At 36.9% G+C, this 18,057-nt stretch overlaps 1 protein-coding gene and 2 pseudogenes across 1 annotated transcript; all 3 read left to right on the top strand.

Moving 5' to 3' along the window:
* The first annotated feature begins 382 nt into the window (after positions 1-382).
* Positions 383-1,501, top strand: LOC136167428 (olfactory receptor 4A16-like; annotated as a pseudogene).
* A 10,601-nt stretch (positions 1,502-12,102) lies between these two features.
* Positions 12,103-15,152, top strand: LOC136167427 (olfactory receptor 4A15-like; annotated as a pseudogene).
* LOC136167704 (nuclear migration protein nudC) lies at positions 15,083-16,379 on the top strand. Its single transcript, XM_065935213.1, has one exon. The coding sequence runs from the start codon at positions 15,164-15,166 to the stop codon at positions 16,160-16,162; it is 999 nt and encodes a 332-aa protein (XP_065791285.1). The 5' UTR covers positions 15,083-15,163; the 3' UTR covers positions 16,163-16,379.
* Positions 16,380-18,057: the final 1,678 nt, after the last annotated feature.

Here is an 18,057-nt window from a genome sequence, read left to right as displayed (position 1 = left end):
GTCTTCACAGGCTCATTGAAATAACTCAGTAGATATTTACTGTATGTTTTTTATGTGCAAACCACCATAGAGGATATAATAATGATGTGTTCCAAAGTGTAACAGATATGTTTACAGTCCTGTTCACAGTCTCAGTACAGGTCTGGTTCTCCTGAGTTCTTACTTCTGAAACATTTGCTAAGTGTGGCCGACTCTTTGTGAACCCACGGACTGTAGCCCGCCAGGTTCCTCTGTCCATAGGATTTTCTGGGCAAGAATACTGGAGTGGGCTGCCATTTCCTTTGGCAGGGATCTTCCCAACCCAGGGATTGGGCCTGCGTCTCCTGTGTCTAGTATATTGATAAGTGGATTCTTTAATACTGAGCCACTACAGAAGATGTAAATGGAATGTAGTAGCAAAATAACAGAATTTATTCTCCTGGGTCTCACTCAGGATCCTGAGGGGCAAAAAGCAATATTTGCTTGTTTTTGCTGATCTACCTTGTGACGATGGTGGGCAACTTGCTCATTATGGTGACTGTTTTTGCCAGCCCCTCTCTGGACTCCCCCATGTACTTCTTCCTTGCTTATCTTTCACTCATGGATACAGTTTATTCCACTGCCATTTCACCCAAATTGATTAGACTTACTCAGTGGTAAAAAGACAATTTCCTTCCCAGTTTGCATGGGACAGCTCTTTCTAGAACACTTATTTGGAGATTCTGAGGTTTTCCTTCTGGTGATGATGGCCTATGATCGCTATGTGGCCATCTGTAAGCCACTGTACTACCAGACCATCATGAAGTGACAGGTTTGTATACTGCTGCTGGAGGTGGCCTGGGTGGGAGGTCTTGTGCCCTTGATGGTTCAAGTCCTCTTTGTGTACAGACTCCCCTTCTGTGCCCCCAATGTCATTGACCTCTTAATCTGTGACATGTACCCATTGTTGGACCTTGCCTATACTGACACTTACGTTGCAGGTCTCAGGGTGGCTGCTAATGGTGGAGCAATCTGTATGGTTATCTTTATCCTCCTGCTAGTGTCCTATATGGTTGTCCTAAATTCCCTTAGAGTTCAGAGTCTGGAAGGAAGGTGCAAAGCCCTATCTACCTGCAGTTCCCACATCACAGTGGTGGCTCTCTTTTTCATTCCCTGTATTTTCATGGATGTGAGACCTGTTTCCAACTTTCCCATTGATAAATCGATAACTGTGGTGTATACCATCATCACTCCCATTCTGAACCCTTTAATATACACCTTGATACATTCAGAGATGAAAAGCGTTATGGAAAAACTCTGGTATGAAAAGTTAACTGTAGGTAAAAATAAGAATATGTCACCCACACTGAATGTATTTGTTACTAATCCTAAAGCAATAAATGGGCAGTCAATTCTAACAGTGGATGGTTTAGTCAATTCAACAAACTCTACAAGGAGGTTTTTCTTTCTTTTTTTCATTTATACAAAAGCACCCTTCGGGGAGCGGCTTGAAAGAGCTGACTCTGGGAGCTGCCTTGATTGATTATCAAGGGTCCCTTCAAGGACATAGCTCTCTGTCCCACCACCCCTCTGAATTTACTATCCAAAGTTAAACAGAACACTAATAAGCCTTGAATGCACACAAGACGCAGACAGATAGCCTTTTTACGATTACCCCTAATATAAATCAGGATGCCATTCCTGTGCTCTGGCGCCTAGTGAGAGTTCTAATTATTGTTATCTTAAAGATGATGTACATGGGGAAGAATTTTCTTTGAGATGCCTCCTTCTTGGTTTAAGTATAAATGAAGCTTGGAGAAATAAAGGAGCATCGTTGACTGCAGCGATCCTCTCGACCCCATCTGTCCTGTGTCTTTATTTCTTAGCCTAAAGGAACGCGTCGTGTTGCTCGCTGAAATCTCCCGGCTGGTCCGGCAGCACCCCAAAAGTAGAATCAATCTACTAGAGAATCAATCTAATAGAGAAATTCTTCAAGATGAATAAAAGGCACAGGTGTTTGTGCCAATACCAGAAAAAAAAAAAAAAAGTTCACCTTGTAACTTAATTTTCTCAGTTTTTATTAAAATCAGACTTTAGAAGAAAGAATTCTTTCTTTTTAGAAGTGGAAAACAAGCCAATCTTGAAAAAAAATATATATATATATTTGAAAATATATTTTTAGCTAAATTAATGAGAGAAAGTCATTTTGGCTAATAGAACATAGTTCTGAGGCCAAAAAAAAAAAGTGTTTTTAAAATTTTAAAGTGCTAAAATTATTCTTTCAGCACAGTAACTTTCTGTGGATGCATTATGCATTTGTATTTAAGACAATTTCTATTCTTCAAGTCAATGTCTATGTGTTTGCTAGTTCAGGATTTAGGGAGGAGAAGACGCTGTGTTTGGCTAAAGATATTTGTGTTTCTCCTTATTATTATATTACTTGATACAGGAAAACCCATAGTAAAAACTGTGAAAAAAGGAAATTTTGATTCATGTATAGTTTCCATGGGGGTGCTTGTGGTATTCTTCTATCAAAATGTGTGTATTAAATATTATAAATCCCACTTGTATGTCAGTATCCTGACAGGAACAGATATTAGTCTTCAAAGAAACAATTAAAAACTATTCACAAAGTTTTCAAGATTAAGACTTTTAAAAATAATGATATACCTACTGCTAGCAACAGTGAGAAGTCACTAGTATCCAAGTTATGAAGGGGCCAAAGGAGGAAATTTTTTTTTTTAGAGGAGGGTAATAGCTATAACTAAAGAATAAGGGTCATTGACAGGAGACTTGGCTTGATTAAAGAGGTATGATCATTCCAAATCATGGCTCTTAAGGGAAAGTGCTAGGGGAATTAATATATTGGTGATTTTAATTTTCACTCTCAGACCTCCTATTTGTTCCCATGAGTAGGACATAACCAACAGCTAAACGGCAAGTCTGCTTGATTGATGCACTTTATAGGCATCAAATTCCTAGGGCCCAGAATAATTTGCAAAGATTAGAATTGCATCTGTAGGAGCAAATGTAGACTGTATCCTTAATGGTCAATCATTTTTGCTCTTATCATTCATTTTGATTATTGGACAAGAAGTAAAACCCTGCTCCAAACATGGGGAAAGTGCAAGTTCCTTTAACTTCTTGCCATCAAATAATTTCAACTCAAACATACTCACATCTCATATCTACATTGAAATGTGAGTCATCAATGTTCTTCATATGCAGTATCAGGAGAAAAAAAGAAAAATGGAAAGGGCTAAAGAAACAAATGGAATATAACATATTTCTGAGTGATAGGGAAACATAAGTTCAGTGAATTTCAGGATTATGGGCCCATTGCTTTGCTGTAATGCAATGAGATTGCATGTCTGTTTTATATATCACAGAGTGTATGTGTCAATCCCAATCTTCCAATTTACCACTCCCCCAAATATGCCCCTCCCTATAACCATAAGTTTACTGTCTACATCTGTAACTAAAATTCTGTTTTGTAGATAATTTCATTTGTAGTCTTTTTTTAGATTCTGCATATAAGTGATGTATGATATTTTTCTTTCTCTATTTGACTTACTTCACTCAGTATGACAATCACTAGGTCCATATATGCTGCAGCAAATGACATTTTGTTCATTTTATGGCTTAGTAATATTTTGTTATGTATATATATTGTGTCTGCTTTATAAATTACTTTACTGATAGACAGATTGCTTCCATGTTCTGGCTATTGGGAATACTGCTGTAATGAACATTGGGGGCATGTATTCTTTCAAATTATGATTTTCCTCAGATATATGCTCAGGAGTGGAATTGCAGTGTCATATGGTAGCTCAATTTTTGGTTTTATAAGGAATCTCCATACTGTTCTTCATAGTGGCTCTGTAACCAATTTACATTCCCACCAAGAATGTAGGAGGGTTCCCTTTTCTCCACACTTTCTCCAGCACTTAATGTTTGTGGCTTTTTTGATGGTACCCATTTTGACCGGTATGAGGTGATATCTCATTGTAGTTTTGATTTGCATATCTCTAATAATTGACAAGACTGAACATGTTTTCTTGGCCATCTAATGTACAATAGCCAAGACATGGAAGCAACCTAAATGTCTATTGACAGAGGAATGGATAAAAATAATATGGCACATATATACAAAGAAATACTACACAGTCATTAAAAAGAATGAAATAATGCCATTTGCAGCAACATGGATGACTATGAGATTGTCATACTGAGTGAAGTAAGTCAAACAGAGAAGGAGAAATATCATATGGTATCCCTTGTAAGTTGAACCTACAAAGAAATGATGCAAATGAACTTGCAAAACAGAAAAAGACTCCCAGACTTACGGAACAAACTTATGGATGCCAGGGAAAGGATGTGGGGAATGAATAGTTAGGGAGTTTGGGATGGAAGCGTGCACACTGCTATAATTTAAATGGATAACCAACACAGACCTACTATATAGCACATGGAACTCTATTCAATGCTTTGTTACAGCCTGAATGGGAGGGGAGTTTGGGGAAGAATGGATACATGTATAAGTATGACTGAATCCCTTCACTGTTCATCTGAAACTCTTACAATATTGTTAACTGGCTATAGCCAAATACAAAATTAAAAGGTAAAAACATAACATTAGTGTGATCAACTCTTTTACAAGATTACAGCTATGCTGTATCTTGGGATTGCTACTTCCCTCTTTTCTTCTCAATACTCTGCAAGTTCTCTCACTCTCCTCGCAAGCTTGGGCCATAATTTCTCTGCTGGAATTTGATGCATATTTATTTATTTAGAATCAATTTGGAATTTGCTTATTCTCAGTGTCTCAGTTACGATAAAGTGTTAATTATATGTGATCTTATGTGTCTATTCAATTGCACTGTTTGTTTTAATAAACCATGTGTAGAGAGATTCAGATTTAAGGACTTGTCATAACTATATTAAAGACTCCTGTGTTTGGTTTCTATACTTTATTATAGTAATTTATAATAGTGTCTTTCAAATTGTAAGTCCTAGTTATCTATTTCTGCATTTCATTTTAAGAAAGATTATTTTCTTCTGGACAAAGTTTGATTTGAAATTTTGCATGTGAATGTTATCTAAGTTAAATGGTACTTTTAGTCAACTGATTAGTGAGAATCTTATTAAATACGTCTCTCCTACACAAAGACAGCCTTTTACTTTGCTCCAGTGCCATCTTGGACTTGAGAGTTTCAAATATACACTGATTAAAGGAAAATAAAGGATTCTTGTTTAAGCAACCTTACTGCTTTGCTATTAGTAAGAGATTTGCATGCGTGCTAAGTCGCTTCAGTCATGTCCAGCTCTTCACGACCCTGTGGACTCCAGCCTGCCAGGCTCCCCTGTCCATGAGATTCCCCAGTCAAAAATACTGGAGTGGTTTGCCACACCCTCCCCCAGAAGATAGTCCCAACTTAAGGATGAAATTATCGTCTCTTACATGTCTTGAATTGGAAGGTGGATTCCTTACCACTAGCGCCACCTAGGAAGCCCAAATAAGAAGCTTAATCTTTGCTATTAGAAGGCTCTCTTTTCATTTAATTCCCTTAAAATGATTGGCCAGGAGAAGCCTCTGAAAATATACCGTGCACTGAAAAAAATCTCTGTCCTCTAGAGCATGATTCCTCAGTAAATTTAATCTTGAACAAACCTTGGGGACAAACTGTTTTTAACAACTCAATGAAGTGACCTATTGTTCATTGTTGATTAAGTGCCCATTCATATTTTTCCTTACCTGGGAGATTTATCCTTGTGTACTAATGTCACTGTCAGGATGTAAAATAAAATCTGTTAGTTCACTAGACATGAACCATATTAGAATGGTCAAATAAATGTTTTTAAATATCTAAAATAAAGTCAATTTCTGTAATAATCCAGTGCTCTACAGTTTTGACTAAGACATTATTAAAAAATATTCAATTAATTTGTTCATGAAGTTTAAATTTGATCTTGATATATTTTCAATGACAGCTTTCAAACTCAATGTCACCAACTGTATAATTTTAAAGCCAGTTCTGAGTAATTCTACAATCCAGAGTGTAAAAAGGTTATAAAAGTTGAACAAGATGTTCATTCTTTGTACAGGCAGAGAGATGTATCCTGTATAACAAAGCGCTTCCAGTTGCAGGCACTAAGCGTGTCCTGATCTTTTCTCTGCACTCACTCCTGCCTTATCTTCATCAAACTAAGCACCCATTTTCAAGAACCAAAGATAAAATTGGAGAAGCCTGAATTTGGAACAAGAGACAAAAGCAGAAATAGAAAACCCAGGTAACACATTCATAAAAACCTTTCCTTCTATGAAAAGAGGGCAAAATAGAGTTACTTGAAATTAATTATGTATATTTCTTAAGGAGCTGTTTTATTTATCATTTGACTTTAAGTATTTTATGCCAAAAGTTCCAGGAATAATATAGCATGTACATTTACTCCATTTTACAAAATACTACTGAAATAAGTCCAATGACAATAATGTTCACCAATATTTTGTATTAAAATTGTTTAAATTCAAATTGAAATAGAGTCTAAATATAACATAACAAAATATAACAGGTCATGCATATGGTCTGCACAATAATTTTTTTTACAATGTTTCATATAATTTAGAAAATCAAACAATTATTTATTTTGCATCTTCATATATTGAAGATAATGATAGTAAAGATTATGATAACCTTTCTCGTCTTCAGGGGCTCTTTCCAACCAACAGGTTAAACCCAGGTCTCCCACATTGTAGGCAGATTCTTTACCAGCTGAGCCACAAAGAAAGCCCAAGAATACTGGAGTGGGTAGCCTATTCCTTCTCCAGCAGATCTTCACAACCCAGGAATCAAACCAGGGTCTCCTATATTGCAAGTTCTGAGCTCTGAGGGAAACCTGAAGATTATGATAGTTCTTCACAAACTGCTAGCTTGTACATGGTATTTTTAATGTTCTTGTTCTGTGTAGATATTTAACTCCTTTTCATAATTTTTTTTTAGTTGTGGTAAAATATACAAGAACACTCTCCAACAGAATTTTTTCAACATCTCAAACTAAAACTCTATGCATTAAAAAGTGACTGCCTGTCTCCTCACCCCTCCAGTCCCTGTTGTACTGTTGTACTTTCCATCTCATTGAATTTGACCATTCTAGGTACCTTATAAAAGGGAGATCATAAAATGTGTTTCTGTGTCTGGCTTATTGCACTTAGCATAATTTCTTCAAATTCATCTGTTACTTTAATTTATTCATCTGTTCCTGTTAATTTCTTCAAGATTCATCTGATAGTATGTATCAGAATTTCCTTCCCATTTAAGGCCGTATGATTCCATTGTCTGTATATACCATAATTTGTTTGCATATTCACAAATGATGGTCATTAGAGTTGTCACCACCTTTTGGCTATTGTGAAAAATGCTTCTATGAACACTGGTGTATAAATATTAAAGTCTCTGCTTCCTATTCTTTTGTATATAAACCCTAAATAACATTTTGATATGTAAATCAATAGCCTCTTATTACAAAAGGGAACTCAAAACTTGAAATGTAAAAACTTACATTCAGAAACCTTTAGTTACTTGTTAGACTCATCAATTTGTGCTTATACCTAGCTGGAAAGTGAATTTTAGCCTCTGTGGAAATACAATTCATGAATTGTGTTATATACAAGGTCTATTAAAGTCTTACAGAAAATATCACCATCTATATCTTCAGGGGGTTAATGAACTGAATATTTTCTCATTTTTAGGGTTTTTTGAATATTGTGAATGAAACAAGACACATATCATTATGCAGTCAGTTGACCTTATAATTTATGGAAAGAAGATCCCTCAGATTATATTTAGATTTATTGATACATTTCAAAGAGGAGAGTGAGTTATGGAGAAAGACATAAAAGGGAATTTCCACACAATCATGTGAGTAGCAAAACTGTACATCTTCTAAAGTTGAATATGATAATGACCCAGTAAATCTCTCCATCCCTCAGGAAAGCATCTTTGGATAGTTATATGAAAGACTAGATTTTGAGAAAATTCAAGTAAAACTAATTATAGAGATGTGACACCAAAGTTAAATGGGGAAACAAAAGAATAATAAAACATATTTTGAACTTATTTCATACCTATTATTTGCTAGACAATTGTTTACAATTTTGAAGATCTTCATTTGCATTATTCTATTTAAACCCTAGTGTGTTAGGTTCTTTTATGTTTCATTACAGAGAATATGTTGAATGATTTACTCAGGTCACAAAGTTTGTAAGTACAGATTTTGAGGCTCAAATTCCAAACCAAAGTTTAGAACCTGCACTCTCAAAAAGTACATTACAGGCATTTAGGCTCACAATATTTATAAAACAGATCTTATATTTATAAAACAAAAGTTATAAAACTATATATAAGTTAGGCAATATGACATCTCTGATAGTTTTTTGTGTGTGTGTATTTGTTCCCAAAGTCTATATTCAGGGTTTCTTTTTATTATAAAGAAACTGATTTGGAAGATGTGATATTTCTTTACAATTTTTCTCTTTTTAACTTAATGAGCTGGTAAAGCATTTTCAGAACCTCAGCATTTTTGCTGCGTCATTTTAATGGTCGCTATAGCTCACATGGGAAGCAGGCTTTACTGTGACAGCGACAGCGACCCTGTTACTCTCTCAGTTGCGCCCAACTCTTTGCGACCCCATGGATGGCAGCCCGCCAGGCTCCTCTGGCCACGGGATTTCCCAGGCAAGAATACTGGAGTGGGTTGCCATTCCCTTCTCCAGGGGGTCTTCCCGACCCAGGATGGAACCCAGGCCTCCTGCACTGCAGGCAGATTCTTTACCTACTGAGCTACAAGGGAAGCCCCAGCTTTTACTATATAGACAGTTAAATAGAAACACATTTGGGCATGAATTGCGATCACATGTTTCAAAAGGATATTTACTGAACTGAAATTTCAGTGTGTAATTTTCAATATATTGCTGAATGAAAATGTTTCTCTGTATTTTACACATTGCATATCATGTAGATGTTTTGTTTTTCCTCCTTATGTTGCTGAATTTGTCACTGTGTAGACCTACTTAGTTTATCTTATTTCATTTATCATTGTGGGATAGTTATCATAGATTTACATGTTCTGTGAATTATTTAAAGATTTATTTGTTCCAATTGATTATATTAAGAAATTTGAAGAATATCTCAAGTATTTGAAGCAGATATATTTATTTTAATAAAATATAGTATTGACAAAGCATAGGATTTTGTATCATGTCTGGTCAAATTAATGGTTTAAACCATTTAGAGGAATAAATGTGTTCATAAGAATATTTTAATAGTGAACTATTTCTTGATCACTTAAAATATACGAGGCACACTCAGATTCCAGAGAAACAGTTAAGACATGTTTATTGTTCCAACAAACTCAACAGATGACAGCATAAAACCAGCTATAAACACATAAATGTTTTAAGTGCTCAGCAGATCAAAGGGTTAGACTCTCTTACCGGAAGTTACCTCTTGAACGCAGGACAACTTCTAAGAACTGCGAGTATTTATTTTTCCATTACAAATGAGTATGTGGCTATGTCATTGTGAGTGGAGATATTTAGCTATGTATGTATACAGTGAACAGCCAGAACCTTGAAGATGGAACTCTTTGTGGCAACTGGTTTCTTCAATTCACATATGCTCAGAATTTTCTTTTCTTTTTTTTTTTTCCATTTATTTTTATTGGTTGGAGTTTTTAAATATACATTTTCTTTATCTGATCTAGAAGTATAAAGATTCTGAGATGCAAATCCTGATGCCGATTCTGAGTTACCCTCTAATCCATCTCTAGCTTGACAGCTTAGGAAATCCTCCACTCCCTTTTCATTCAATACCCCCAACCACAAACTGTTGACTGATTTCAAAGCATACTTTATTTAGTTTCTAGTCTTTGCTGTTTTGTATCTACCTTTTCTCAGTCATCTCTTATTTTCTCTCTTCCACACTTTATTTTCCCTCTGATATCTGAGCATAAGTTGAATTGCCAAATGCACAAAGAAGAGAACAATCTTCAGCCTTTCACAAATGACAGTCTGTAAATTAGACACTGAGATGGAGCACATTTAAAATAATTTTGCCAAAATGAAGTTACATACATTACATATAAAACTGGCCATGGATTTATTTTCCTCAAGTGAGAAGGATTGTCCAGTTTTCCACATAGACTCAATAAACCAAGAACTTATAATATGGACCAAATAATGAGTTTAATTTATTGATTACTGTAATAGTTAAATAACCTTTAATACACACTGATTAACTCTGGTTAATATAAAGATGATCTACCAGCAAAAGTGTTAGCATGTCATTTAGGATAGAGGCTTCAATGACAAAAATTCAGAAACTCACAGCATCTGGAAATATTATCATCTTTCCAAGAAAAGTATGAGTTTTCCTAAGATGCCTGAGCAAAATCAAATAATAGTTCTAGATTTTTGGCATGGAATTCTTTATAATATAACAAGATTCTGCCTAAAATTTTTAATTTGGCATTCTGAATTGAGCTATGGCTAGCAATAATCAAATCTAAACAGTTTTGTAAATCAAGAAACATGTCTATGCAGTGCTCATTAACATAGATTTGTATGTATTGTTTTCCTCCAATAACCTAAACTATAATAAATGTCTATTTAGTGTGTCTTTGACAGGGCCTGGGCAGGGCAGAGGGAGCTTCCTAGGTGGATCAGTGGTAAAACATCCACTTGCCAATTCAAGAGAAACAGGAGACATGGGATTTCTTGGACAGGAAGAAGTTCATACATTTATCTGTTCTCAGTTGCTTTCTTATGTGTTATGAAATTCATTGTAATTAAGTGGAATCTTATAAGTATTTATTGAGCACTTATGATGTGCCTGGTTCTTTCACTGCAGAAGGCAACTGACTGATTTTGGAGCTGATAGCAACTCAGGTTGCTATTTAATCATCAGTTTACAATTTTATGCCCCATGCCTAGGTATTACTTTATGTAAATATGTAAATAGAGCTATTAGGGATGCGATTGTTTTCATGGTATATCTCAGAATGCCAAAATTGCTCTCAAAAAAAAAAAAAAAAGGAAAGTAAAGAAATGATATATAAATTTTTAAAAATCCGATCTTTTTTTTTTTTTTTTTTAATTTTATTTTATTAGTTGGAGGCCAATTACTTCACAACATTTCAGTGGGTTTTGTCATACATTGACACGAATCAGCCATAGAGTTACACGTATTCCCCATCCCGATTCCCCCCCACCTCCCTCTCCACCTGACTCCTCTGGGTCCTCCCAGTGCACCAGGCCCGAGCACTCGTCTCAGGCATCTCACCTGGGCTAGTGATTTGTTTCACCATAGATAATATACATGCTGTTCTTTTGAAACATCCCACCCTCACCTTCTCCCACAGAGTTCAAAAGTCTGTTCTGTACTTCTGCGTCTCTTCTTCTGCCCTGCATATAGGGCCATCGTTACCATATTTCTAAATTCCATATATATGTGTTAGTATGCTGTAATGTTCTTTCTGGCTTACTTCACTCTGTATAATGGGCTCCAGTTTCATCCATCTCATTAGAACTGATTCAAATGAATTCTTTTTAAAACGCTGAGTAATATTCCATGGTGTATATGTACCACAACTTCCTTATCCATTCATCTGCTGATGGGCATCTAGGCTGCTTCCATGTCCTGGCTATTAACAGTGCTGCGATGAACATTGGGGTGCACGTGTCTCTTTCAGATCTGGTTTCCTTGGTGTGTATGCCCAGAAGTGGGATTGCTGGGTCATATGGCAGTTCTATTTCCAGTTAAAAAATCCGATCTTTGTGTGAAGTATTCTGGAGAAAGCAACTTTCTTGTCATTTGGTACGTCAACTCACACCCACTCATATATACTTCCCAGTTAGAATACTGAAGTCTCACCACTATAGTTGAAGTAAGGAATTTGATAAAATGAATGAAGTACTTGTGGGAAAAGAGTCCAATTCTGATATTCTAGAATTTCTATGTGAGATCTCATGGAGCTAACACTGGTGAGTAAGGCATCACATATTTGACACAAAGCTTGCAATTCTCTGAAAGTCATTGCTGGCCATTTGTTTGCAGCCTCTGACACTCAATCCACAGCTTTGAAGAACACATGGAAAATAGGAACAATGTGATGGAGTTTGTCCTCCTGAAGCTCACACAAAATCCTGAGATGCAAAAAGTTCTATTTGTCCTATTCTTACTCATCTACATTGCAACAATATTGGGCAATCTGCATATCATGGTGACCACAGCCAGCAGGTCACTTGGTTCCCCCATGTATTTTTTCCTGGCTTATTTATCATTTGTAGATGCTGTCTATTCCACCACCATTGCTCCCAAAATGATCACTGACTTGCTTCATGAGAAAAAGACTATTTCCTTCCAGTCTTGTATGACTCAAGTCTTTATAGATCATTTAACTGCTGGTACTGAAGTCATTCTTCTGATGGTGATGGCCTATGACCCATATGTAGCCATCTGCAAACCACTTCATTATTTGATCATCATGAATCAGAGGGTGTGTGTCCTCTTGCTGCTAGTGGCCTGAACTGGAGGCTTTCTGCACTCACCGGTTCAATTGCTTTTTATTTATCATTTCCTTTTCTGTGGTCCCAATGTCATTGACAACTTTCTTGCAGCAGCACACATTTCACTGGACTCTCTCTGATAGCTAATGGAGGGGCAATTTGCACTGTTGTCTTCTTCATTCTCTTAGTGTCCTATGGGGACATTTTACACTCCCTGAAGACTCATGGTTTGGAAGGGAATCACAAAGCCTTCTACACCTGTGCATCCCATATAACTGTGGCCATTTTATTCTTTGTTCCCCATATCTTCCTGTATGCCAGGCGTAATTCAACCCTACCATTGATAAATCCATGACTGCGGTTTTAACTTTCATAACTCCCATGTTGAACCCCTTAATCTACACCCTGAGAAGTGCAGACATGAAAAATGCCATTAGGAAACTTTGGAGTAAAAATGTGACCTTAGTTGGAAGAGGTTGCGTAGGACATGATATTCTTTTTTTGTTGCTGGAGAATCAAATAATATTTTCCATATCAGTGAGTACAGCTAAAATATAATTTTCTTTGAATTACTTAAACTACTTATTACTGAAACAGCTATATGAACTAATCCTTATCCTAGTGGAATAGTTTATAGATCTTAAACACCAAAAGAATTGCATAGCTTCAATCTCTTATAGATGTAATCATACTGTGTTAAGATTCTATAGTGGAATCTGATAAAAATATTAATTTAAAATTTCACAGACATGATCATAGCTGCATTTTAAAATCTGTGAAAAATGAAATTTGTTAACATATACTATGATTGTGCCACATGGTTGATTCTGTATATTCTGATCAAATTTTGAACTGAAAAATTAAATTATTCTACCCCAGTCTCTGTACCTGGATCACTTGGCCTCCTCTAATAATTGAAATACATATTTAAGTCATTCATATCACATAAGGCCCCGGAGTCTGCCTGCATTAAATTAAAATGTCTGGGTACATTTTTTTTTTTTTTTTTTTTAGCACAATGAATGTTTAACATTTTGGAAACAGATTATTTTGCTTTATATAATTAATGCTAATCTGATTGTCTGTAAGCTGTATGTTCTTGACTTAAATGAGTAATTAAAAGTTGTCTTTCTCTTCGCAATTGCTCTATATCAGTCTTGGGGATCAGATACTGTATTATAAACTTCATATTTAAGGCTCTAGAATTGCATGTTTCCTGTTAGAACTCAACTTACAGCATAGATACTAAGTCCTAAAATATGCCTTCATCCTTTTCTCAATTCTAATTGGATTCATCTTTTATACTTAGCAATATTAATGCCTCCACATACCTGACACACATTGAATAAACTTTCTTTTTTTTCTCAGTGGAAGAAATTTTAAAAAGTGCTTTAGATCTTTTAATCAGAAAGAAATCTAGGACACTAGCTTCAGGATCAGGAGATGTGGGTTTTAATTCTCACTATGCCATCATTTTATTCCATAAACTTTAAATTTCTAAAAGTAATTTACTTAGGTGATTTGGAAGCTATTTCAAAGTTCTGTGATTCTTCCCATGCCAATAATTTGTTATAAATATTGTTATATTTGCTTATACTTCTATTAGAAGTAAAATTATCTCATTCCCCTAAACTTTTCTATTTCTGATAGATAACAAGAAATACCCTCCTGGTATAAAAGTGTTTTAGGATTGGATTAAGACATGTTGCCTCTGGGTGACAGGATGAGATGGTTGGATGATATCACTGAAGCAATGGACATGAGTTAGAGCAACCTCTGGGAGATATTGAAGGATTGGGAAGCCTTGTGTGCTGCAGTTCACGGGGTCACAAAGAGTGAGACATGACTTATTGACTGAACAACAATGAGACATATAAACTCTGCCCTTGAGTGCTTTGTTATTTTGAGAACACATTCTTGCACATATCCAAGTGCATAAAGTTGCCAAGAGAACACTTTGGCAGGTACCTGGTTTTTGTGAAATCAGTCCCTGAATCTATCAAAGGTCAAAGCACACCTCAACTAGTTCCTCATCAACAGTGATATGATCCATATATAATCCCTCCTGCTTTCATTCTGCTTTACCTTTCAAGTTTGAGAATCTGTGTTGCTGTCTTTTCAGGATTTTGAATTATTCTGTCCTTGGATTTGTATTCTGGGAACAGAATTTCCTGGTATAGATCCAAGAAACACCTTTTTGAAAAATTGTTTTCATGGACATGAATGGTAGATCAATTAAAAAGTAAAATATCATAATGAAAAATTTAAAAAATAGTTACCCAACTGTTTATAGATGTAATGTTAAATATTCAGATTCCATATTTAAGCTCATCTACTATCAAATATCTAAGTTCATATATGGTCAACTGTTTTTTTTTTTTTTTTCTCTTCTTATCATGTTTTGTTCTCTTGTATACATCAGGATGAAGTTCACAAAGATAAAGATATATGCTGTAAAAGTTCTTCTCTATCAATTTAGAAGTAAAAATATTTCAGACTTTTTCTTACTGATATTTATTTCACACCTCTGTTAAAACAACACATTATTCAAATGTTGGACCGGACGCGATCCGAAGGGTCGGCGAGCGCGGGACGCGAGTGCGGAGCTCGGATTTCGGAGCGTGGCTAGCAGCTGGCACGATGGGCGGGGAGCAGGAGGAGGATCGGTTCGACGGCATGTTGCTGGCCATGGCTCAGCAGCATGAGGGCGGCGTGCAGGAGCTGGTGAACACTTTCTTCAGCTTCCTTCGACGCAAAACAGACTTCTTTGTTGGAGGAGAAGAAGGCATGGCAGAAAAGCTTATCACACAGACCTTCAACCACCACAACCAGCTGGCACAGAAGGCCCGGCGGGAGAAGCGAGCTCGGCAGGAGACTGAGCGGCGCGAGAAGGCGGAGCGTGCAGCCAGGTTGGCCAAGGAGGCCAAGTCAGAGACCTCCGGGCCGCAGATCAAGGAACTGACCGATGAGGAGGCCGAGAGGCTACAGCTGGAAATTGACCAGAAAAAGGATGCTGAGAATCAGGAGGCCCAGCTCAAGAATGGCAGTCTTGGCTCACCAGGGAAGCAGGAGGCCGAAGAGGAGGAGGAGGAGGAGGACGAGAAGGACAAGGGAAAACTGAAGCCCAACCTTGGCAATGGGGCAGACCTGCCCAGTTACCGCTGGACCCAGACCCTGTCGGAGCTGGACTTGGCTGTGCCCTTCCGTGTGAACTTCCGGCTGAAGGGAAAGGACGTGGTGGTGGACATCCAGCGGAGGCATCTCCGGGTGGGGCTCAAGGGACAGCCCGCGATCGTGGACGGGGAGCTCTACAATGAGGTGAAGGTCGAGGAGAGCTCCTGGCTCATCGAAGACGGCAAGGTGGTGACGGTGCATCTGGAGAAGATCAACAAGATGGAGTGGTGGAGCCGCTTGGTATCCAGTGACCCTGAGATCAATACTAAGAAGATAAACCCCGAGAACTCCAAGCTGTCAGACCTGGACAGTGAGACCCGTAGCATGGTGGAGAAGATGATGTATGACCAGAGACAGAAGTCCATGGGGCTGCCTACCTCGGATGAGCAGAAGAAACAGGAGATTCTGAAGAAGTTCATGGATCAGCATCCAGAGATGGACTTTTCCAAGGCCAGATTCAACTAGCCCCTGTGTTTGCTCCCCTGAACTCTCCAGGCTGAGCTCCCGGCTCCCCACTTTCCTCTCCCACCCTCCCCGGGACTGGTGGGCTGCAGGGCCAGGGCAGGCACGGGGCTGGCCGGCACACAGGTCCCAGGCCATCATGGCAGAAGGGCTGGGGCCTTGGGGGGTATTGTCCTCCCCAGCTGGCCTGCTGTTACACATTAAAACCATTTACCCAGTTAAAAAAAAAAAAAAAAAAATATGCAATATATTTTAGTTACCCACTTCCCCAATGTTGAGCCTTCTGTGTGGTTTCTAAATTTTCCACAGCTCTTAATAACTGTGTTGAACATAATTGAACATTTAATTTTTCTGTTTTAAAAATATTTCCCATTAGGTTATTTCTAGAAAGAGTATTTTGGAGTTAAAAAGAAAACAAAATAATTTATATTTTTTCACAGCTATGTCTGAATAACTTTTATTAATTATGTATAATTCTAACTTTCTATTCACTATGCTTTTTATGATCTGCTGAGAAACTCCATCTCAGAATAAGGAAATGCAATGAAGATGCTGTATTTTGTTTTTGCATATGTATAGAATTTTCATCTTGGAAAAAGGAATTTTTTTCATTATTATTATGTTTATGTTTTCTCTTTTCTTTGGAAAATTTATGTCTCAACTTTCCTCATCCTATTAGTAATGCAGTATCCTTTAACCAAGAATGATTGATGATGGATGCTGTGGGAAAATGGGAGAAGAAGGCAGGGGAATGCCTGTAGCAGAAATATAATGAAGTGGGAGGGTGATTTGTATCAAGGACAAATGCCTTGTTGCTGTTTGGTAATGAAATGTTAGGGAAGGGGTTACAAAGACATTTAACAGGCACACTTTTTATGACTCTCTGTGAACACATATTCATTACTATACATAGTCATATCCAATAAGTATTTGTTGAATGAATGAACTTGTAACATTAAAATTACTTATACTAACAGATTTTATATGTGTTTGGGTATATATGCATAGTACTTTATCTCATCCAGCAGAGTATTTCTTTCTATTTTTCACATCAAATCTCTATTTTTAAAACTTTGAAAATAATGATTTTCTTTGCTTGATAGATTTTATGTTATTGCACACCTATGTCACAGTTTTTTATACATCTACTGAAGCTGTAAATTTACTGAATGTAACTATGTTAAATTCTATGTGGAACAGGATTTTGAAGAATTAAAAATATTCATTAATAAATATTGTAATTATCCTGGAAGTAAAGTGACCCAGTAATATACTCTTTCCTAGAGTCAATTACTATTTTCATACTTACCCCATAAAGTGTGTCCGAAATTATTAAAGTGGAATGCAGCTTCCTTTCAAAGGTTTATTTATATTTTTAATAAGAAGTAATGATGAACAGAGCTGAAGGACAAGAACACTTGAACTCTTCATGGTTTATAGTCTGGGGAAGAAGGCATACATTTACCCGTGAAGAACGACAATTCGGAAAACATTTACTCATCATCTAACAGGTTTCAGACACTGCAGACATCCTGCCAGGTACTGTGGCAGACACAGTGAGTAAACACACTTGAATAGCATGTGTGCTCCGGTAGGTAAAAGGGACAGTGTGTTGCCAAGGACTTGTGTCAATTTCCCTAAACTGCCTGCTTGTGATAGATTTATTGATGTGCCTTTCTTTCCACAGTTAGACCTCAGAATTCAAATGTAAACTCTCATGGAAAAGAGAATAGCTCTAACCCCTGTGGGACACCTCTCAACTTTCGAGATAGATCTGAGAATTACAATTTGTAACCTCGTGTACACAAAGGAGGACTTGAAATCAAGGAACACCGAGACGACACGGCAGAATTGCATGCAGCTAAAATTAGGAGGAAAATCCAGGTCTCATGTAGAGA

The sequence above is a fragment of the Muntiacus reevesi genome, chromosome 4 (genome assembly GCF_963930625.1).
Source record: "Muntiacus reevesi chromosome 4, mMunRee1.1, whole genome shotgun sequence".
NCBI classification, from domain to species: Eukaryota; Metazoa; Chordata; class Mammalia; order Artiodactyla; family Cervidae; genus Muntiacus; species Muntiacus reevesi.
The sequence above is the reverse complement of the archived record's forward strand: the minus strand, read 5'-3'. Positions and strand labels throughout refer to the sequence as shown.